This window comes from Acanthaster planci, linkage group LG11, assembly GCF_054643075.1.
Source record: "Acanthaster planci isolate LZ-2023a linkage group LG11, COTS_SCS, whole genome shotgun sequence".
Lineage (NCBI taxonomy): Eukaryota > Metazoa > Echinodermata > Asteroidea > Valvatida > Acanthasteridae > Acanthaster > Acanthaster planci.
In genome coordinates, this window is record NC_141787.1 from 14,509,417 (window position 1) to 14,532,728 (window position 23,312).

Here is a 23,312-nt window from a genome sequence, read left to right on the forward strand (position 1 = left end):
CTGAATGACGTCAGAGAGACGCCCTGAATACGTCGCATAGAACCCTTTAGCGTCTTACTTTTTCTTCATATACTCTGTGAAATTCGTCTTTTTTTGTTTCTTTACAAAAGTATGAATCCAAGGTACTCTTTTATACTGAGTATGTTTGGAATGCTATCATGATGTGAGAAATACGTTGGTCAAATATTTGAACATAAATCACGGCAAAAGCTGACTAGTTACGCGGTCTTCATTAGCTTTTGCGCTTTGCGACAGTATATTAACTTAAATTAATATAAGCGCTTTTTAAAGAAATCATAGTAAAAACTATTCTTTTAATGGTAAAACATATACTTTAATACAATATTACTTTTTTAAAATTCTGCTGTCAAAGTTACGAAATTACTTGTTACAATCCTTTTTTTTTAATTTCAAAATTATTGAAAGAGCCTATTGTCAACTATCATGGCGGCCTCCATGAGAAGACTTTGTGCGAATTTCTCCATTTTAATTAGGGGGGATTTTGCTCGATTGGTTACCAAAAAATCCACTTATCTTTGTACTGTTTTAAGTAACAACCGTGTAAGTATTTAGGCCTACTACGTTAGGTGCGAACAAGAGTTTCAAAGTAACGTTAGGCCTACTGCATCCTGTACGTCATGCATGTCATGTAAGCCTAGCCCAGGTTGCGGTTCGCAGGGTTGGACGTATACGTTGACAATTAATTGTCTTCATTTACACTACGAGTGCGACTGACATGTCATGCATGGGAGTAACTACAGAATGCAGGGCCACGCTCGAATGTACCCCCTAGAATCACTGGCTATGATGTCACATTGGATCGGAGTCCGGGAAGTATGCGAATTAAATCCAAATCGAGCATGTCGAGTATACGATGTTGAAAGAGTTCTTTTTGAGAACAAAGCAACACAGAATGAATGGAGATGGTCGAAAAAATCTAGAGTGGCCCTGTATTCGGGGATTGTAAATTTGGGGACCCTGTTCTGATATTATAGTAGAAGGGAGAGCTACATTTTAACTTTTGAATTCACCTTGGTAGATGACTGTGGCATCATGCTCAGTGCAGGGTTGTTAATGTCACAAAGGGCAGGGTTTTGAAATTTGAGGGAAATTATGGGGGAACTGTGAGTGTTTTTGTTTACGACATATGGTGTATTCAAATTTGCATGGCTAGTGTATAAGTCATGCCAGTAAGAAACTCACATTTTATCGCAATTTACAATTTAAAATTTCCAAAAAATTGGGTCAGTGCAATAAAGAGAGTGTTGCCTTTGTGTTGGGGGGACTTAACAGTTTTACAAGATTAAAATGTAAAAAAATTGAGGGGTCCCAAGTATACAATCCCCCGTATACGGAACTCTTACCACTCTGGTTAAGTCGAGGCTATAGTACTGACCATGCTGACTAGGGCCTAGTAGAAGTGCCACCCCTGACAGCCTGACTAATGTGCATGACCGTGTAGTCGCCAGGTCCCTAATTTTGACACCTGTTGTCAAGTCTGATTGGTTTTCACTGTTAGCGGCGAAATAAGGGACCTGGCGACTATACGGTCACACACGTTAGGCATGACTAGTGTGACTGTGCCTGCAGTACATGATGATTTATGACTCAGGTAACATTAGTAAAGTGCTAGGCCTACTACTACTAGCACTCCAGACATGCCAGACTAGCCTTCGTCATGTTTGGGACCCTATATCCTGTATCTGTTCTCTTCCAAAGTGAGCCAAGCTCTTTCTTAAAAAGCTGACACTGTTCTAGCGTCCACTGCTTCTTGGGGAGAGCATTCCAGGTGTTACTGACTCTTTGTGTGGGCCAGAGATGTGAAAGGGGATTCAGTAGCTTAGGGGGACAGGTTTAACATACTTAACATGTTTAAAAGAAGGGGCTTCCACCCATTTCCCATAAACAAAAAGCAACAAGTTTTTCATTTAAACTGTTTTTCTCATCATTGTGGCCTCCAACCTGTTGTAGTTGATTGTGCCATGTCGTTAAGAATAGTGCCCAAAATCATCCCAATGAGGTGTTTCTCCAGAGACAGTGCATTCAACTTCCTAATAATTTCAAATGATCTTGGGGTGTTTTATACATTAGTCTATAAACAGATACAATTTACACTCCGGGAAAGTGCCCAATTAATATGAATTTTTTCCCAGTATTTTTGGTTAAGTATGTTAAGGCCTTGTTGCTGTTTTGATTTTTCGAAGTAGCGTAATTTAGTAGTTGCAGACAACACTGCAGTCATGGTAAAATAATCCCCATAGCACTTACATGACTTAAGGCCAGGCTGGCTAGGCAGTTGCTGAAATTGAGCTAAAATCACGAACAAGGTAAAAGACGAAATGAAAGTTCTAACAAAAGCACTCCCTACCCTCGCCCCTTGATTTAATTGAAAGGTTCAAATATTCCCTTTGTTGCTGTTTTCAGACACAATGGAGGAATGCTCCAAAGGTCCTGGCATTACCCATTAGACAGTGGTCCACCCAGGAGACGATTTCTCATGGTGACAGTCTAGACACAGCTGGGAAACAGGAGGAGCTGTCGGACGCTGACATAGCTGCAGGCATTGCTTACCTTCAAAGTGAAGGTCTGAAATGACAGACATGATAGAAATGGCAAGAAAAGCCATTTGGCGTACTTGTTGTGCATGATTTTTCATGTACTGACATAACATTTCCACATGAACTCGTTTCCATCAAATCAGCATATTGCAAATGCTCTCTCTGTAAATCAATGTACAAACCATCGCCAAGCCAAACGCCTCGATTTAATATTTTACAAATTTAAAGAATGCCAAACATTCCACCCAAAATCCACCAATGAAGAACTTACAGCAATTCTTGTATACCCTGTAATCAACTGACTACAGATCAACACCTGTGACTCTTCATTTAAAAAGGAAATAAACCTTTAATCTAATATTGTGTTTTTCATACGCCCTATTTTCAAGAGTACATTGAGCGATACGGTGAGCGGCCAGTGTTTGCTAATTACAGAAGAAACCACAAGGGACGTGTCCCACCCAAGGTAATCATCCTTTCGAGGAATGCAAGCAAAATTCACCATAAAATCAAGAAAGTAAGGAATGTTGCATTCATTTGACAGGTGTATTGATTGATTGATTGATTGATTTTCAATACACGACCTAATTCTTGGATGGGTGAAGTCTGTAAAGGAACCAGTTGTGTAAACGCCAAACATAATTTTATCTTTACTTCACAAAAGTATCTATGTATTTGTAACTGGATAATTCGGAGCTTACATTGGAAATTGGTGGTTTGATCTTCTGTGGCTTCATCTAATGAATACCGCACATCAACAAATATGTACACATGTATGACTTTCATTGGCAATTTCTTCCTTTTTGCAGAGGACAAGACTGATGTGTGTGGTGAGTGACAACAACGTATTTTGTGAGATCCTAGCATGCCTTGGCTAGATTAGTTGTGATAAAGTTCAGGCATGAGATCCTTATGCGCTGATTTGGCAATAGCAGCAGCATGTGCTAGGTCATAAATTTTACACTGCGTATGAGACTGGCTTAGACCGAATGTCTCTTTTTCCATAAATAAATTACTCAAGGTCAGTCCAGTATTTTGTCCTGTTTTTATCACTGAAGGAAGCACTGTTGTTTGTGAAAGTTTGAAAAAAATTGTTCCACTCTTTTCATCTCAAAAAATTGTCCCACCTACTTTCCATCTCAAAAAAGAGATTGATGAAACTAATTGGACAAAATGTTGTAATAAACAGTGTATATTTTATAATCCTTGTGAGAGTGCCTGTCAAAAGCTAATTTAGAATTGATATTTCTGCTGGGGCCAATTTCTTTGACAGAGAGGTAAGGGTGAGAAGCGAAGAGTAGCAGGCAATCCTTGCCCAGTTTGTCGGGATGAGAACCTCCTTCTTCATTACCAGGTGAGTACTGTACATGCCCACGGAAACAGCTCGCCTAAAAAGGGTCTGGAATTTCAAAATATTGAGCGGATCACAATGGTGGATATGTTTCGTTTCTGGTGTCGGAGTGGCAAATCATATACATGTAGGCCACTTCTCTGGTTGATCCTTGAATTTGCACCTGTAGGAATATGTGTGATAGCGGGTGCCTTCACTGACCCCCAGGACTGGACATGCATCTGCAATGTCAAAGTTAGCGATGGCAAGTGAATGAGACCATGCTAAAACTTGGTTTGCAAGAGAGAAGGTAGTCCGTCACAAAACGATGGTTGCAGGCTTGTGAGAATCCAGCATTTATTTTCTTCCACAGAACGTGAAACTCCTTCAGCAGTTTATCTGCCCCCACTCTGGCCTGATCTACTCCGATGCACGCACCGGTGAGTACCAGTAGATGAGGAAGTCCGTTGAGGATTGGCATCATATTTAGCCAAATAAGTACCTTGTTTTTTAGGAAACGGACAAAAATGAAATACTAGCGAGTTAGTCAAGTGTGGATGAATAGGAGTGGAACTCGGAGTTTATTCCTCATTTGGGTTTGCTTGTTCCCCACCATCCGCAAAGGGTGCTGAGAAGGCCAAATGTACTTTACAGAATTTTCCGAAGGAAGGACATCGCAGCGACCAGTGTGCAAAGCATTATGGGTTACTTGCCGATCTGATCTCTGCCGCAGTCAATGTGCGCGTGTCATGCACTTGTGGAAGTCTTGAGCCATTTTTTTTTTTCTCGCGTGAAGCGTATCAGGTGGGTGCTCTGATACGTCATGCATTTGCCATTTCAGTGCCTTGCGAGAGTGGTGGAAATGAGGAAGATGGACCGATTGGACGCGCGCATGCATCGGCTCTCCTCTTACCTTTCAGAAGTTACCGATAAAGCATTTTCATCTGAATTCTCCACAGGGGTTTGTCAGAAGCAGTACAAGAAACTCAGGAAAACCATCGCGGAGGCCAGGGCCCACGGTAGGATTCAATTTCCTTTCAGTAGTGTAAACGGCAACAGCAGTAGAAACCACTACTGCGGTGGCACGGCGCTCGCAGACAAGCGGTACGCCTTCGTTACTTGCTGCTTCAAACCATAAAGGTGTCCCGATTTACCAAATGCACACTTCCTCAAGCTGAAGAATGAGAGTGCGGCACTCTCACAAGTGTGACATCTCTTTGGATTACTCTATACAAATTGTAAATATCAAATTCAAATTTCAACGCATTAACTCTTTTTTTATATTTCCTCTCTGTGTTGTGACTGAATGTTGTGGTACTTACCCACTTGTCAGACCTGAATATATTTCCCTGCACTCTCTGGCGTTGCGGCACACAGAACCACAGCAGAGTCGCCCGCCAGACCCGTGACCAGTTTTCCTGTGCCAAGGATGCGTCAAAATACTTGGCTGCGGCTTTCAATTACGCACAACTCTATGGGAAGTGGCTTCAGTCGCTACCATCGAGTCATGCACAATTTCAAACCACAGCCACGTCACACAATATCAAGCAAAATTTCAACAGCCCCCTCTTTTGCTGCTCCAGACCGAGCCACCAGATTTCCTTCTAGGCCGACTCCAGCAAAACTTTGATCGAGGTGAAAATGGGATTGTACTGCCTGATCCTGTGCTGTCTGGTCGTACAATTATGAAGTCTAAATTTGACAACGTCCCCAGGGAAAATAGACCGAGGTACCGCTGAGATTGATTCAACTTATCCATTACATTGTGCCATGTGGCGTCACAGTGCAACGTCTGTACCAAGTTCGTTCTGAAAACTGGAGTTAAGTTTGGATGAGTTCAAGCCTCCTCACTCCTTTTGAACTTGACCATTTCTGCAACACGGCAGCCATCTTGGATTCCTAACTTTTGAGATACTAGTTTCTTGTTTCTTTTGTCCAGGGCTGATCCCATACACAGTGCCGTTCGTGGAATACGACTACCAGGAATTCTATGGGAAGAAACAGGCTGACGTAGGGAGTCCATCGTGATGTCCACTGGCCACCTGCTATTCATAATCTTAACTGACAAAATTTGGCTTCAGAACCGCCTATAGGCTATTTGTGACCCGACTTGATCCTGCAAAATGAGTCTTCAAGGCCACTTTTTGGTGATTCTGTGTCACTTTCCAAGACAGAGCAACTTAAGTTTACTGATTTACAGTGCAGGATTCTGTTCAAGGGCTTCCACTCAAACGTTGGCTCCAGCGACTTGTGACTCTATTTGTTGGGTTGGATCGCATATGCCTTCTGGCATACCCATTGTCGGTACTTGATGAGCCCATATCTCTGAATCTGGAGACCTAAAAATCAGACAAAACCACGCATTGAGATGAAGCAAGGATTTGAAGAAAGGCATATGGCTACATAAGATGTAAGCCCGATGTCGTAACTCGATCAACTGGCTGTGGCTGGGATAAACACACATCTAAGGGAAGTTAGCTCCAGCCACTAGCCACTAGCCTTCATACATTGTAGGAGCTTATGTATTGAATCTGCAGCCATAACATGTAGCCCCACTGTGGAGTCCATTGAAAGAAATTTAGTTAGGAGCGAAGTCATAAGTCGTTAAAATGTTCGGTTCGTAAGGGACTTCGTCACAATGGCAGACGAGCCAAGATTTGCAGGCTCCCATTGGACGATCGCTGAAGTTGTGCGTTAACTTCCAGTTCCATGGTTCCATGTAAACGGTGATCAATGCATGTAACTCTATGTGCAGTGCTTGTGCAGTGGGCGTGGTTTAAACTGAAGTGATGTCACACTTACAAACCGGATAGGGAACTGACGAGGGACCATAGTTTAACATTTAGCAGTAGCACTGTGTGACATCACTGTGATTCAGAAAGTGCAGTGCAAAGGAATGGAGCGTGCGCACGTGTTGGTTCACGCGCTGGTTCTCACCCTCTTGCCTTTGACATAGTCCCTTCGGTATTCTATCATAGTTTGGGTTTTATGGATTGGTCTATTGACGGCTGATGCCTGATGGCCTTATTGCTTCGTTCTATTCTCACAATACCATTTGAATTCTTGCAGTGCTTACAATTTCACACCCAGAAGTTCCAGTTCTGTCGATACAATGCTTTTATTGAGAAAAATGTAAAGACCAAATTTGTAAAAGTTCAGACAGTTACAGTCCGCTCTTGATATAAAGAAAAATGTTGAAATACAGTGGATTACTGTTATTACAAGGTCCCTGGGACTTAACAAATTCTTTTTTTAACAGGTACCCTGTACATATACGTATAAGTTTCTCTATAACAGAGTAGGAAAAAAACAGATTAAAACTGTCCTAGTTATAAACATGCTCTTTTATCAGAATTCTGCAAATACATTTTCCTCATACTCCTTCACACTCCTTTTATAACAAAGTCCTGGTTAGAACAAAGTAATTTGTCTGGTTCCAGCAACTTTCTTACAGCGAGACTTGCCTGTAGACTCATTTACATTCAAGTCACCAGGCTGTGCAGTGTTACTCAATACATGTAGACACCAGTTAATTTATGTTTATTCCACTGCTTTGGGCTCTATACCATGGCATGAGACAAGCTCTCTTGATCATTGATGGCTAAAGCCCCCCTTCATAGGAGAAGGATAGCTTTGACTTTCGGCATGACACAATGTCTTGGCCTTTTTCAACAGAATTCTGAATAAACAAACAAACCTGATCAGTCGATACATCTGTTTAGGTGTGCAGTCGCATGTATTCTTGATGCAGTGGCAGCTATGCATCCCTTCACAAACCCTTGTCAGTCCTGAAGCTTGAGTACATAGTCCTTCAAAGTATCAGAGATGCCGTTCTGTCCAATGGTCATTTGGCCGAGACAGGTTGGCCCAAAGTGTGAACATTTCCCATTGATGGGTGCACACTGTACGCACACTTTGGAACATTAACATCAACTCGGGAGCTTGAGCTCACTACAGAGTCATGGCACTTGTGTTCACATAAACAATCTGTGCGCATAGCACATTGTCCCATTTAAGTCCTTAAGTCTAATGGTCGTGACATCTGGACTGTGGCGTATCCAGCACGGGGGGGGGGAGATTTTTTTGTCAATTGCTTTTCGCTTTTTTACAAAGATATTTCATAGATGAGTAGGAACGAAGGAATTCAATATATTTTATCAAATATTAAAACCGAAATCCCCCAAAACCCTAGCCACAAATGTCTCAAACAAACAGCTTCTCAGTGGTGTGGATTCTTTTATGATCTCGAATATGACTATTACATGAGAAGCCCTTGCCACAAATTTCACAAACAAATGGCTTCTCCTTAGTGTGGATTCTCGTATGTCATTGAAGGGTGCGACTGTTTGAGAAAACTTTGCCACAAATGTCACAAACAAATGGCTCCTCTTCAATGTGGACCCTCATGTCCAAGGGCATCCCTGTTTGAGAAGCTGTTCCAACTAACGTCACCGACTGACCATCAAACCACTTACGGGTGCTTGTTTGCTGGACACCCTCAATGCGTATGTCAACCAAAAGAGGCTTTTTTTGTCACTTGTGTTTACATGTATGTGCTGGAATCACAGTGTGGGAGAATCATTTTCCACAAAATGTCTTGAGCAACTATCTTCTTCGGGTCTTTGATGCTAATATCTCACGTGCTACCCACTCTGCCACATGTGCTAAGGTTAATCGGGAATGTCAAAAGCAAATGTTTTACCATGTATGTAGAGTCTCATGCTGCAGCAGAATATAAGCACGGATTCCTTCTGGTTCAGCTTCAAGCATGATTCTAAACGTCACCACACACGTTGAGAAGTAACTGCCTTAACTTTTAAGTGTGGATGGTGTCTTCTTGGCTGCCGATGCTTACATGTTGGAAGCCTTTTCTTCCCTCAAAAATCCCTACGGAATGGTAGGGTCACAGAATGCAGTGTCTTGGTTGACTGGTCCCTTACCTCTTGCAACTGTCATAACATAAAATAGATACACAGGTGTGACGCAAACTCACCAGAACAGCACGAGAAGTTTGATATTTTCCTTCTAAGGCTCATAAAAACCAGCTCCTGTCCAAGGACAACCAAATTTCTCACATGCCTAAGCAGTATAGTATAGCAGGAAGTACATTAAAAAAGACAATAAAAACGGACCGACCACCGGAACCTGAATTCAAACAGGTCGTGACCTGTCTCTGTTGTTCCATTGGGACATGAATTCACAAGTTACCATTCGCAATTAAAATTTCTCCATTCCTGATTTTACAAAGAACCACATGCATGGTTGCTGCTGTGCAGTCTTTAGCGCAAGACCAAATCTTTCACTTGAGCTGGTGGTTAATCCCTGCTTTGGTACACAACCAAATCTAACGGTTGCAGAATACCTTGACAGTTTATACCCTGCACGATATGCGGCAAAGGGGGACCCCCCCAATGTGATGCACAAGCTGCATACCCTAAGGCTATTGTTCCTTCTGCACCCCCCCTGGGAAATCTGAAAGGAATTCCAAAGATTCCATCAACACAAAAGACAACACAATAGAGGGGGGTCCCCCTTTGCCGCATATCGTGCATTATATGTGACAGTTCGATCTGATCATGGACACTGCTCCCCGTGCAGGCATGTTTTTATCATTAGCCAGAGAAGCATGAGGGCTAGGGCTAAGACAAGGTAACTGAAGCTTCAAATAGGCAGTCTTTAAACTGACTGAATACTCAGATATTCAGTTGCATCAGGTTCCCACAAAGGCATAAATAAATAAGAAATAAGCAAGTATTTGAGGTGGTTAGTCCCAATGAATTTCAGCACATAAGTCTGTCCTTTTGTTAAGGGAGGCTTAGATTAAAACCTATTTATTCCTTTAAAGCCAGCAAGATCACGTATCACAGAATATAAAAATAAAACAAAGGAAAAATTGTGTTTTAGGTTCATTAGTAATAACTGTACCTTCTCTTTGGTTCACTTGGTAAACACCTCAAAGAAGCACAGCTGTGTCATGTTGTGCACTGCACCAACTGTCCCTCACAGGAATAATTGCACTTTTGTGCTGCCCAACAACTGTGCTTCACTGTTTCATGTGCATCATTGTCCAGTAAACCTAATGCAGTGAAGAGGACTGCACAAAAGACCCTAGGTCATTTTGTGCTGGCAACCAACTGGGTACACACTGAACCTGTGCATGTTTGTGTTCCATGTGGAAAATACATGCAAGAGAGTGACCGTGGGCACTCGTACATATTTGTGCTGTAAAACCAAAGGAGGATTAGAATGTACTAAAGAAGGAATGTGCACTTACAGGTATTTTTTAGAACCGGGTACCCGGTTTATGTCAATACGAGGTACCCATGAAATATAAAGATTACTTTACAAATGGTATTGCGCGCAATCCGAGCAGACAATGTGCCTGGAATGGGGCTCCTTTGGTACGTAGGAAGCAGCACATTGTTCTAAACATTTGAGAGGAATCCTTCCCTACCCTTTTATTATATGAAATGTTATCTTTAATTTATTCAAAACTTTGCTCCGTTGATATCTGAACAGGAGCTACGACAGTGGGACTGGGTTCTTTTGGTGGCAGGATTATTTTTCAGCTACTCTGCCCTTCACTATTGAAGTTCAGTGGAACGTTGTGCACTTTATACACGGAATTTTTCTGGGTACCTGGCCTGAAAGAACGGAACCAGGTTCTGATATTGACCGGTGGGTACCCAGGTACCCAGCACTGGCCAGTATTGAAAATAAAAACATTTCGCAACAAAATAAAGTTTTCCACTTCCATTTCACTGATTTGTAGTAATTTGGAAATAAATATTTCAACATTGAACACTGCATCAAATATCTGAGTATTTACCAAAGCCCTTATGGGAACTTACTTCAAGCATTCAACAGCTGTTCAAAAACAAGTTCTAGTTGACCTTGGAGCCAGGGATGGGTGCTTGTTAAATCCTGGTGTGCTGAGTGCCACATGTGTGTATGTCAAGTCAACAAACTCCACGCTGCACTGAAACTGTTACCAAGACATACATGGACAATAACATTTAATTTGGAGAAATGATTTGCTGAAATTGGCCGACATTTGACATTAATTCCTTTGGGGAAACCGTAGAGAAAAACGGTAAATGTTGAATGAACACAAAGAAGAACAGAATTTTTCACATTCCAAATTTCCCTCACTTAAGTTTAATAATGTTCAAAACCACCAGAAACCTCAATGCTGGAGTGTACTGTCGGTATGTTTACTTTAGTAAGCTGTCTGATACATTTTTATTTATACAAGTAACAAGGCAGAAGGAAAATAATGTGTTGCTGCCATCTAGCTGAACATTTAATTTGTAGTAATCAGGTTTTGAAAACTAACCGTCTAATTGCAAAAATCACCTAACTGAACCACTGAGCGAATAGCTTACATCGACTGGTTAGCTGAGTACACGTAGCTCCACTACATACAGTGGGAGGGGAATTCCCTCTGCAATCCATCGTCTCCCTTTCTGTGCCACACTGACACAGATCACTATGTTTGGGGATCTGACATACATGTAACCTGGCAAAACCGATAGATACAACGTGTTTCTCTCTCTCTACGTGTATATGTAGAGAAGCCACTACAGCCAGTCACATGTCGCATTACTTTTTCAAAATGGTTCATTTTTCTTCTTTTTTTGTGCGTAATTATTTCAGCGATGTTGACCAGTGCTATAGTTGCCTGACCGCGCGCGCACAAGCACGACGTGGACACGTCTCATAATGTCACCCCACTGGCGTGTAGGGAAGGCAGCGTTGCCAAAATGGCAAATTAGGTGACGAACACATGACTGAGAAAACAAATTATTGTTCCAGTTATGCACCTGTTAATTGTAATCCCAGCCCCGGGGGACCCGGTACTAGCGGAGAGTGAGCGGGGAAGATAAAACAGGGCCAGCGTGATAGTCCCGGCCAAGTCCCTGTAATTTGCTCGGCCAGAGCGGGGCACCCTTTTTTGTATTCCCCGGCTGATCCCCGGTTGGTTTTCTTGCTTAAATTTTGTCAAAATTTACCAAAACTAGAGCTACTAGGATTAAGGAATTGTGAAAAAAATGCCTCCGAAGTAATTCCAGAAATTAGTCAAATGACTCTTACTAACAACTAGTCCTCAGTGTAGACCAGCATTTTAGAACGCGTAATAGACAAGCTGCAGCGACCTGAGTCACTCATTCTGACCAGCGAGTTGGATGAACTAAATGTAAATAATTCTTATGAGGTAAATGTGATAGAGATTCCCAGCGATTTCTGAAATAAATGAGATAATTTTGAGTTGTGTTCTGAATACAGAAGCTGTTTCCTCAAGTAATTCTCTTCATGGTTCGTCACTCATTCATGCGTGCACCTGCGCATTTTTTTACTAGTTGACTGCTTCTTCTTCTGGCATGTCTGGTGGCGAAACCTTCCTGAGCCTGGACTGCCTTAACCCTTCCCCCGACCCTTCGACCCCGTTATTTTGACACTTTGGATTTCTTCCCCTCTCCCTTGCTCGTCCCCGCCCTTCGCCCACCGTGACCGTGACTGAGACTACTAGCAGGCAAGACAGCCGTAAGTATACGGATATACGCCACTGTTCTCATCACGCTCTGACTCAACGGGCCCCTCACCCGTTACACAATGAATCCTCAAGGTCTGAATGTCAGTTAGTTTGAAAAAGTGGACTTCATTTTCCTTATTACAGGAACAGGGTGCTAATTGTAATGAATGGCCCGCTCACACTTCTTGTGCGCATACGTGCATAATTATGAAATATGAGTCTAGTGAGAGGTCTATACCATGCCAATCATACCAAAATCATGCCCGTAATTAAGCTAGCTGTAGGTCTAATCCAAAAGACTCTACAAATCTTGATAGTGATGGCACCTCCGATTTTTTTTTCCAGCTAACCCTTGGGATCGCAAAACACGAACGAGCAGCAATTAGGTTCCACATATACATGTGTTTGTCGCCATCGAAAGAGAACACCAAAAGTAACACAAACGGACCCCCATCTCCTCCGCCTCATTCTTACAGCAGAATTACATATTTATTCGTTTTGTATCATTGTCCACAGTCCAGTACCCTGGTCTAATTTGTGAGAACTAAAGGAAATAAAAATTAAGTGTCAAAAAAGTAAAAACAGCCACCAAAAGCGAGAAAATCACCCCACTTGGTGTCCTGTAATGAAATGATAGCAATGGAATACTGGCGATTCAAATTAACGCGCCTCGAAGAGCTTGTAACGAATTGACCAATCACAATGCGCGAAATCTGTCGACCTAATGTGCGTATGGAAATGGTCGACAAATTTCGCGCATTGTGATTGGCCGATGCGTTACAAGCTCTTGGAGGCGCTCTATTGTGAACCGCCCTTATTGGAAGTGCGTGTATAATAAGCCTCCACATGTACTAGGGTTTTTACTCGCTAGTGATCTTCAGTGGATAGGACTATTAAAGTGACGAATTCACCCGCCAGCCAAACTTACGGCTGGGTACCACACCGTCTTGGGCTTGTCACGGTCATGGCCATTCTTAACCAAGGCTAGATCCAGACCCCCCCCGGGGGGGCAAAACAGGTAAGCAGCGTGCCGATGCACTTTATGCACGGACCATGAACTCATAACACCAGTCACGGCAGGTGCTCAGTTTCCTGAACAAAACCTCCATTTAAGACATTTGATATCTTCACTCTGATATACAAAAATCCAGGGGGGCGACATGACCCCCGTTGGGCCCCCGGATCCGTCCAGTGTTCCTAGCCCTCGATAGAGGAAAGCTAACGCCTACCAAATGCAGTCAACGGAACTACATGTACCACTGAGAAAACGGTTCCGGTTCCAAGGAAAATGCAATCTTCATTCAGTGGTCGTCATGTAGGCCTACTTCACGTATATTTTGCACCTATGTGTTTCAATGAACCTCATTTTCGAGTTTGTGTTTCATTACTTTTATCTGTAATTTGCAGCAATCTGGTTCTTCTAATGTGAAGTTACATATTCACGAGCAAAACTGTGACATGTAATCCGAAGCCCTGAACCTCAATGTTGCATCAATTTGTGCACAAAAAAAATTGCAAGACATTTTATAGGCCCACTTCTGGCGTCAGTCAAATATCACTAGTGCTTAGGAGTCTGAATGGTCTGTATTGCTCCGTTTCAGCTACGGGAACCAATGCAACCATAACTATGCGATTTTTGATTTTATTTAACAACATCCATATAGTACAGGTTACAAATGATCATACACAAACAACTGAATTAACTCAAAATAAAAAGAACTACTTATAAATCCAGGGCATTGTCGATGATAGTACAAAAAAGCTAGAAATAGCTTATTTCCATTGCGGTTCTTTATTTCCACCCATTTTGAGCAACGACAAGGAAAACTCACAAGAAACTTTATTTCATATTCACAAACTGACTTATAATCCGAAGGTGAAAAATGACAAGAAATCAACATCCAATGTGGAAAATATACGAATTTTTTTAAAATATTTTTTTCAACTTGAAACCTAGCTGTGGCCCGAAGTTCTCCTGCAGACGACATTCACGATGCAGGCTGCAACAGGTTTAAAGACCCAGAGTTTGAAACAGGTTAGGTGTATTGGCCACGACTGCAAACTGCTATCCCAAACCAACAACTACATGAGTAACAAACACTTTCCGTGGACCCCAGCTTGTTTGTTATAGCGACGTTTATACACATGAAGTTTATTTAGTGTATGGCGCGCGCGCATAAGTGACATTTATTCAATTAAAGTGGTACTTTTTAAATATTTCACGATATCTCGAAATGGATATTAAGATATCAGTAAATCGTTTAGAGATATCTTGAAATCTACCTTAAGATATCTCAATTTCATTTGGAGATATCTTGAAATCCATTTGAAGATATCTCAAATTCATTTCCAGATATCTTGAAATGGATGTACAGATACCTGCAAACTGTTTTTAAGATGTGACAAAAGGATTTAAGATATCTTGAGATTGGATTACAGATATCTGGAAATCCATTTCGAGATATCTGGAAATCCATTTCGAGATATCTTTATATCAATTTCGGGATATCTCTAAATCACTTTCAAGATGGGAGTCAGTTCAGTGGTATGCCAGGTCATTCGGGAACAAAGCAGGATTGGCCACGAAGCATGACAGCTCTTATTGAGCAAATATTTAGAACTCGTATTTGTTATTCCCGAATGACCTCAGAGGCACTCCATTTCGGTCATGGGTTATCGGTTAATGATTTGGAGATATCTGGAATTGATTTAGAGATATCTTCTAAAAGATTTAAAGATATCTTGAAAACGATATCAAGACATCTTGAAATCGACTTAAAGATATCTTGAAATTGATATTTAAATATATCTTGAAATCTACTTAAAGATATCTTGAAATCGATTTTAAGATATCTTGAAATCTTTCAAGATATCTTGAACACGATTTTAAGATATCTTAAAATGCATTTAAAGATATCTTGAAATAAATTGAGAGATTTCTTAAAATTATTTGGAGATGTCTTAAAATCATTTGGAGATATCTTGAATATGAGCTCAAGATATCTTGACATTGATTTTAAGCTTTCTTGGAATCATTGAAAAGACATCTTAAAAGCCTTTAATCAAAGGCTTTAAGCGTCGAGAGTTTTTCAAGATATCTTGAAATAATTGGAGATATCTTTAAATAAATGAAGATATCTTGAAATAATCACAAGATACCGCTGTAACTTAAATAAATGTCACTTATGCGCGCCATTCTAGTGGGTTTTCCTCAGAGAGCGGAAGATTTGTCAGTCTATCAAAACACATCGTACACGAACTTGTCTTCCCCGTATCGTATCACAATGCAGAACTAAATACTATGACACAGACACATGCATGTATATCGTTTGGTATTATTACCCCGCTCACCGCTCAACCAACGTACTGAGAAGGAAGGAGACATGGTGAATTAATAAAAACATCATAAGCTACCAAGAAGTTGTCAGAACAAAGAAAAACTAACCAAAAATTAAGAGCACACAGACGCATTATAGATAAAAAGTGATCGACCATGCGGTGCATTTAATTCAACAGAAATGATGAGATACAATATGGGCCTGTAACTAGGCTAACGGTAAGCTAACATCTTATTTTCCGCCTGAAACTTTTTGACACACACATCACAAGTTCATGGTTCTTCAGTGGTGTGGACTCTTATACGTGTACATGTACGCATTCTTAAAAAGGAAATCACGGCTTCAGGTCAATGTGCACTCTCACGTTCATGTCGAAATTAACATCTTTCTAGGGAAAACCTTTGCCACTGTATCATATCGTCTCAGTTTTGTATGAGAACGCTTCGCCTTTCCTGTCACAAACATTCTCTTTTATATGGATCATTCCATGTATTTCAAGAAAACTATTACATGAGAAAACCTTGCAACAAATTTCACAAGGATATTGTTCCTTTTCCGTGTGGACTCTCACACATGTGTGTCGTTTAAGGGCACGCCTGTTGGAGCAGGCCTTGCCGCAAATGTCACAAACAAATGGCTTTCCATTGGTGTGGACCCTTTGATGTTTTCGAAGGTAACTATTATGTGGGAAGGCTTTACCACAGGTGCCACAAATGAAAGGTTTCTCGTTGCTGTGGACGCTCATATGTCGCTGAAGGCCATAACTGAGTGAGAAGGCCTTACCACAAATGTTACAAACAAATGGCTTCTCCTTAGTGTGGACCCTCTCGTGATCTCGAAGGCGACTATAACGTGAGAAGTCCTTGCCACAAGTGTCACAGTTAAATGACTTCTCTTTGCAGTGGACAATCGTATGTCGCTGAAGGCCACGCCTATCGGAGAAGGCCTTGCAGCAAATGTCACAAACAAATAGCTTGTCATTGGTGTGGACCCTTTCATGTTTTCGAAGATAACTATTATGTGGGAAGGCTTTACCACAAGTGCCACAAATAAAAGGTTTCTCGTTGCTGTGGATGCTAACATGTCGCTGAAGGCCATGCCTGAATGAGAAGGCCTTACCACAGATGTTACAAACAAATGGCTTCTCCTTAGTGTGGACCCTTTCATGACCTCGATGGCAACTATAGCGAGAGAAGCCCTTGCCACATGTGCCACAAATAAATGGTTTCTCTTTGCAGTGGACGATTGTATGTCGCTGAAGGCCACGTCTGTTTGAGAAGGCTTTACCACAAACGTCACAAAGAAACGGCTTCTCCTTAGTGTGGACCCTTTCATGTTCTCGCAAGTAACTATTACATGAGAAACCCTTGCCACATGTGCCACAAATAAATGGCTTCTCTTTGCGGTGGACGTTCATATGTAGCTGAAGGCAACGCCTGTTTAAGAAAGCCTTACCACAAATGTCACAAAAATACACTTTGGTATGGACCATTTTGTGTGTTTCAAGGCAACTTTGATTTGGGAAACCCCTTTCACAAATGTCACAAACAAATTTTTTCTCTTTGTGGATGTTCACATGTCGTTGAAACTCAGACCTATAAGAGAAGTCCTTGCCACAAGTATCACATACAAATGACTTATCTATGGTGTGCACCTTTCTGTGCCTGTGAAGAGAACTTTTATCTGAAAAGCCCTTGCCACAATTGCCACAAACAAATGGCTTCTCTTTGGTGTGGATCCTTTTGTGTCTGTGAAGAGAACCGTTTTGTGAGAAGCGCTTGCCACAAATCTCACAAACAAATGGCTTCTCTTTGGTGTGGATCCTTTTGTGTCTGTGAAGAGAACTATTTTGTGAGAAGCCCATGCCACAAACGCCACAAACAAATGGTTTCTCATTGGTGTGGGTCCTTTCATGATTTTGAAGGTAGCATTTGTGGGAGAAGCCCTTGCCACAAATGTCACAAACAAACGGTTTCTCGTTGGCGTGGTTGCTCGTGTGTCGCCGAAGGGTATTACTGCTTGAGAAGCGGTTGCCACAAATGCTACAAACAAATGGCTTCTCTTTAGTGTGGACCCTCATGTCGAAGGGTACCCTGTTTGTAAACACTGCCAGAAATGTCACAAACTAGAGAATTTTTGTATTTTCGTGTTGGTCACCATGTCGTTTAACTTTGTTTACCAAACACCTTTAATGAATAGGTCAACCAAATGATTTTTTTCTACTTGTGTTGACACTAACGTGTATGTGCCGGAAACCACAGTTGGAAAAGCGTTTGCCACAAAATGTCTTAAGCAAATATCTTCAGACCTTTGAAGCGAACGTCTTCACGTGCTACCACTCCAGTACTGCCTAGTGGCATTAATTACGGATGTCAAAAGCCAAATGCCGTACGATAAGTGTAGACTCTAGTGCTGCAGCAGAAAACAAGCACAACTTCTGTCTGTTACAACTTCAAGCATGACTTTACATGTCATCGCCGTGAGCGCCCGTAATGAGAAGCAAGTGCCCGAGAGTGTGGATGATGTCTTCTTGGCGCATAATCATGGACGCGTGCTGTAGATGCTTTCATGCTGGAAGCCTTCCGTTCCCTCAACAATCACAACAGAATTGTAGAGTCACGGAATGCAGTGTCTTGGTTGACACGTTCATTGACCTCTTGCAACTGTCATAACAAAAACCAGATGTCTGTCAGATGTACAGGTATGGATGTTAACACAAAAATCAGTAGGACAGCAGAAGAAGTTTTATAGTTTCATTCAAAAGACCTTTGAAAGGCTAATAAAAGCAGCTCCTGTCCAAGGAACAATTGATTTTATTTTTCACATGCCTCACAGGTGCCTAAGCAGCAGTACAGCAGGCTGTGCATTCTAAATTACAGTACAAATGGAGCAGACGCCACAACCTTATAGTATTCAATTTCAAACAGGTCTCTGTTGTTACACTGAGAGATGTGAATTGTACTTGTATTCACAAGTTACCATTCGCCTTTAAAAATGTCCCATTTCTGATTTTGAAAAACCATACACATGTTGCATATGGCAATATACACTTACATAAATCCCAATTAATTGTACTGGGATGGTTGCTGCTGTGTGTTCTTTCACTTAAGCTAGTGCTTCAATCTCTGCTTTGATACACAACCAAATCTAACGATTGCAAAACACAGTGCCTTGACATTTCTAATCATGCACACTACGCCCCATGCAAGATGAACTTATTAAACACTTAAAATTATCCATGCTTTCCGAGACAACAGAGGGCGTTGTTGCCAAGATGCCATCCAGGTAAGACATGTATAATTCATTGTATAGGCTTTTCTATTAGCATTATGAACCCCTATGCACATAACAATGAAGTAGCAGAAGACAAAATTTAGTTCAGCAAAACCTACAAAACATTCACGAATTTTTTTGTGTTCAAACTTATGTAACGTTGAGGCTTTCTTCCTGGGATGACAACATAGTTTGGCTCATGAATATGGAAATACATGTAATCATTACTATGAAAGCCAAAAGGGGAACACATGCCCTTCAAATTAATAAAAACTAAAGTTTAAAATAAGGTTCCCTGCGACACAAAGATGCATTTTGAAGGCTTGTGTAAAAACACATTAATTGCAGCTACCCTTCAAAGTTCCCATACATTTTATATGTGGAATTTTTTTACGGGTCCCTGGCCCGAAAAATGGAACCGGGTTTCCAAATCGACGGGGCTACCAAGGCACCTGGTATTGGCCTATATTCAAGAAACCAGTTTTGTAACAAAATAAACCAATTTTTCAACTTCCATTTTACTGATTAATACCTCTTAATCAATTTTGAAATAAATACTTGAATACTAAACACTGGATTAAATATCTGAGTACAAGTATTTGGCAAAGCCCAGCCTTTTGATAACTTACTGCAAGCATTCAACAGCTTTTCAAAACAAGTTCAGGTTTACCTTGGGGGGAGGGAGAGATGCTTGTTAAATCCTAGTGTGCTGAGCCTGGTGAGTGTATCACGTCAGCAAACTACACACTGCACTGTATCTGTAACCAAGTTATAAATGGGCAAAAATCATTAATTTGTTGACATGATATGCTCAAATTGGCTGACCTTTCATATTTATTCCTTTGGGAGAAACCTTCAAACCCAAAGAAAAATGGCAAATGATCCATGAACACAAAGAGGAAGAGAATTTTGCATATATCTAAATTTCCTTCAATGATTTGTTGAATTAAATGTTCAAAATAACCAGAAACTTCAACGCTGAAGTGCACTGTCGGTGTACCGTGGCTAGGATATTGCTGCCCTTCAGCTGTTCAAAGCAATGTTCCTTAATGTGACATCTCTTTAAACCACGCCCACATTTATCATCAGTTTGTGCTCTCACATCCCTTGGTCTATGGACTGGGTTCACTCCCAAACATCAAGAACTGTAAGGTGGTTTAGTCACCTAGTATCTCGTTGAAAGGTGGAATTCACAAGGGCATGTATGTATTTTGCTCATTTCCACCATGAAAGATTCACAGTTTGTGCTCTTCTCATCATGGTCAGCAGCATACAGTTGGCCAATCACAACCAGCCCCTACTTGTATCTTGCTCTCTTGTCACTTGCAAATGAAAGCCGCACTAAACTGGTCACTGGTATCAAGCCAATCGTAGCATGAATTTCATCAGCCGAAACTCTGTTATAGCAAGTTGTACCAGTCTGTGTCAATCTTTGAGGTTTGTAAAAACCTTACATTTGTGGTAATAACCCCTGGGTCTTTATGGTTCACTCGATTTACATAAATTTACATTTTGAACTTTGAGCCTTAGGTCCATGAATGTTTGCTTCATTGAACTTTGGTTGAACTGGTGTGTGATAACATGTACATACTGTACCATCTTAAACCCCTCATAAAGTTACCAGAAGTCTTTCTAGAGCTGCCGGTTCAGGCAAAACTCCCCCCATGTCATGTCCCCATTAAGGACATTCAGGGTACTGGACAGGAGCCAGTCTTCCGTTCAAAGGACATGCGCAACTGTATGCAACTCGAATGTGTGGATAATTTGTTGAAGAGAGGCAAGATTGTACATCGCCAAACAGACTGTAGATGGTCCAAAAACCACCATGATCCTGTGTTTAATCACATCTTATTGGCAAGGGTTCCATATATGGACGACAGTAATTTTCCCTTAAAATGTTATAACACTTCCACCTGACTTCAACCATCAGAAATGTCCTAAAAAGTGAAAATTAACTGAGAAAATTCCAAAACATTAAGGCCCTACTTAGCAAACAGGTTTTTTTTCAGACAAGTCTCATTCAGAGGTTTGTACACAAGGGAATCAAGTGTCAAGTGTTGTCGACATCCGTAGGGCTATGTGGAACTCTTTCTTCCATATTCAGGCCTAGGTTTAGCTCTATACTAAGTGGAGCATTAGTATTCCTCTTTTTCGATCCCGTCCAAAATATTAAAAAAAAGGAATACCAACACTCCACTTAGTAGAGCTAGCCTAGGTTATAGTGGGGAAGGCTTGTGGGGGGAAGATTTGATTGAAAAAAGCAGTTTTAGATAAAATAAGCGGGCACATTCAAAATTCCATGGCGTTACAAAGCAATGAAAATTTTGAAATGTGAGGCATATGCCTCACAATTCTAGGCATAATGTTACATGTACTATGTAGAACAAAGCATGATTACAATGATGGTATGTTGATGATGAAGCTGGCTAGTACTCCTACTCAGTACTACTGTCACGCCCCAACTATAGTGGCTGTCCCAACTATAGTTGGGCCAGTCCAAACTGTATTGCTGCAGTTGGGCTGGCCCAACTATTGTTGACCAATTTCTGTAGAATTTTTCTCAACCTTAACCAAAGTTTATGCTTCTTACACTTGACACAATTTATCTAAAATATGGCAACACATCTACATGTATGAAATGACACTTTAAACAGTGAAAATGACTTTGGCACATGCTGGGTACATGCACACTGGACCTCTGAGCTGAAGTTGGGCCGGCCCATCTATAGTTGGGACTGATGTTATAGTTAGGGCATAACACTAGTAGTAGTAGGCCCTATCGTGACCAGCCTATGACTGAGATGTACACATCAGCGGACGCCACTTGCAATGCAAGTTGCATGACTTGACACCCTCCCATAATCAGATAATACCCATTAATCCCCATGAGGCTGGTCTGAAAAGTGTTTTTAAGTAAACGACTTACATGTAGTTCTTTCATGTGTTTTATTCCTCCATGGTTCTTGCCCCAATAAATTGAACATTTCTGCACATTTTTGTGCTTTCTGAAGGAGGTCAGTGGCGTCATAATGCACGTCCGTAGCCAGCCTATCGTATGGAACTCTCTTCCCGTCTGCCAATTATGACTTACCGTTATTTAACAAGCTATCTCTTGGTATGGTGAGGTGTTGACTGGGGTGTTTCATTTCTCATAAAAAATTGTGAATACAAGAAGGATCTTGCCGCACATGTATTTCCACACGTAGTGCGCTTCTCAGAACTTAGCTTGGATGTGTCTTGGAGGACATTTTGCTGACCAAACCATCCAGATTAGATACCACAAGTACATGTATCCGACGTACTCCGTAAGCCTAGCAAAAACAGTCACTATAGCGCCACCATGCGATCCCTACTCCGTACAGTACAGTCTGGTAGCAGCTAGACTTGTATCAAGTCGGATTTACGTCGCTCTAAGCTTCCCTTAGGCGTAGTCAGCCATATACCGGTACGCACTACGTAACGGGTGCACTGAACCAGTTCAAGCTGCATTGAAAATGGTGTATAATCAACAAAGTTTGGAGCCCTGTGGCGAGCAATTGAAGTCCATGAGGCCCCTCAAACAAAAAACAACATTCTATTTGGTCTTTCAGATTTCGTTTGATTTTCAAGTTTTAGTAGGTTAACCAATTATTTTTTAATTATCCGCCAAAAATAAACTCACCCCCCAAAAAGTGAATGTTCCCAAGTCTTATCAGCAGCCATTTTTCAAATGACATCCCTCACCTTCCTTTGGCTCTTCTGAAAAACTTTCAATCACATTTTTGTCTGCTTTGTCCCCAGATGGGTGCCCCTGAATCTACAGAGATGATCCTGGGCCATACTGACACAATCCCACAATTTCTTGGCCCAAACAGGAAGGAGAATTTTCCTTGATTTGTGCCAATAACGGTCGCCCCACTCAGCCCCCGCAGCTCGCAATACCCTTATAAGACGCCCTCATTTGATAGCTTTTATTATACATACAACGTGTGTCATACGTCCCCAGTCAGTAAGTCAAGGTAGAAATTAAGACACAGTCCTACCGTGTATTTCCTGAACTGAACTTGCCTGTGGGCCAAGCTACATCGAAGATAACGTGATCTATTGCAAGCATGCGATACTATACTGCATGTACTGGGTGCGTTTCCTTGACGGCAGAAGCCACTTTAGACTTCATGTATTAAATTATTTATGTACCATAAATTTTGACACTAGTACATAGATAAACACATGTATTGTTTGGTACTATATTCGGTTCCCCGCTCAACTTAAATTCTATTATCCAGTCAGAGGACAGGATC

The 23,312-nt window shown here is 41.3% G+C and overlaps 3 protein-coding genes across 6 annotated transcripts in view; 1 reads left to right on the forward strand and 2 right to left on the reverse strand.

The window, feature by feature from the left end:
- Positions 1-19,792, reverse strand: part of ppp1r10 (protein phosphatase 1 regulatory subunit 10) — a 54,766-nt gene extending 34,974 nt beyond the window's left edge. The window contains exons 1-4 of one of the 3 annotated variants that reach the window (XM_087143672.1): positions 19,703-19,792; positions 10,740-10,873; positions 9,814-9,982; positions 8,591-8,837 (exon numbers count right to left, since the gene is read on the reverse strand). The gene's annotated coding sequence lies outside the window, so the exon portion shown is untranslated. The remainder of the gene's footprint in view (positions 1-8,590; positions 8,838-9,813; positions 9,983-10,739; positions 10,874-19,702) is intronic. The other 2 variants (XM_087143674.1, XM_087143673.1) reach the window with 2 other exon arrangements.
- On the forward strand, positions 415-7,599 carry LOC110976268 (small ribosomal subunit protein mS40-like). 2 transcript variants are annotated; one of them, XM_022229381.2, is made up of 8 exons: positions 415-561; positions 2,425-2,584; positions 2,948-3,024; positions 3,368-3,388; positions 3,832-3,912; positions 4,262-4,328; positions 4,848-4,907; positions 5,828-7,599. In XM_022229381.2, the coding sequence occupies exons 1-8, from the start codon at positions 445-447 to the stop codon at positions 5,914-5,916; spliced, it is 672 nt and encodes a 223-aa protein (XP_022085073.1). In that variant the 5' UTR covers positions 415-444; the 3' UTR covers positions 5,917-7,599. The 2 variants fall into 2 exon arrangements, with proteins under 2 accessions (XP_022085073.1, XP_022085074.1); XM_022229382.2 differs by lacking the exon at positions 415-561 and adding an exon at positions 582-834.
- Positions 14,195-22,176, reverse strand: LOC110976264 (uncharacterized). The gene is made up of 3 exons (XM_022229376.2): positions 22,124-22,176; positions 19,703-19,790; positions 14,195-18,422 (listed from the first exon to the last, which is right to left on the reverse strand). Exon 3 carries the CDS (start codon positions 17,837-17,839, stop codon positions 16,172-16,174), a length of 1,668 nt encoding a protein of 555 aa, XP_022085068.2. The 5' UTR covers positions 17,840-18,422; positions 19,703-19,790; positions 22,124-22,176; the 3' UTR covers positions 14,195-16,171.
- Between the last annotated feature and the right edge of the window lie 1,136 nt (positions 22,177-23,312).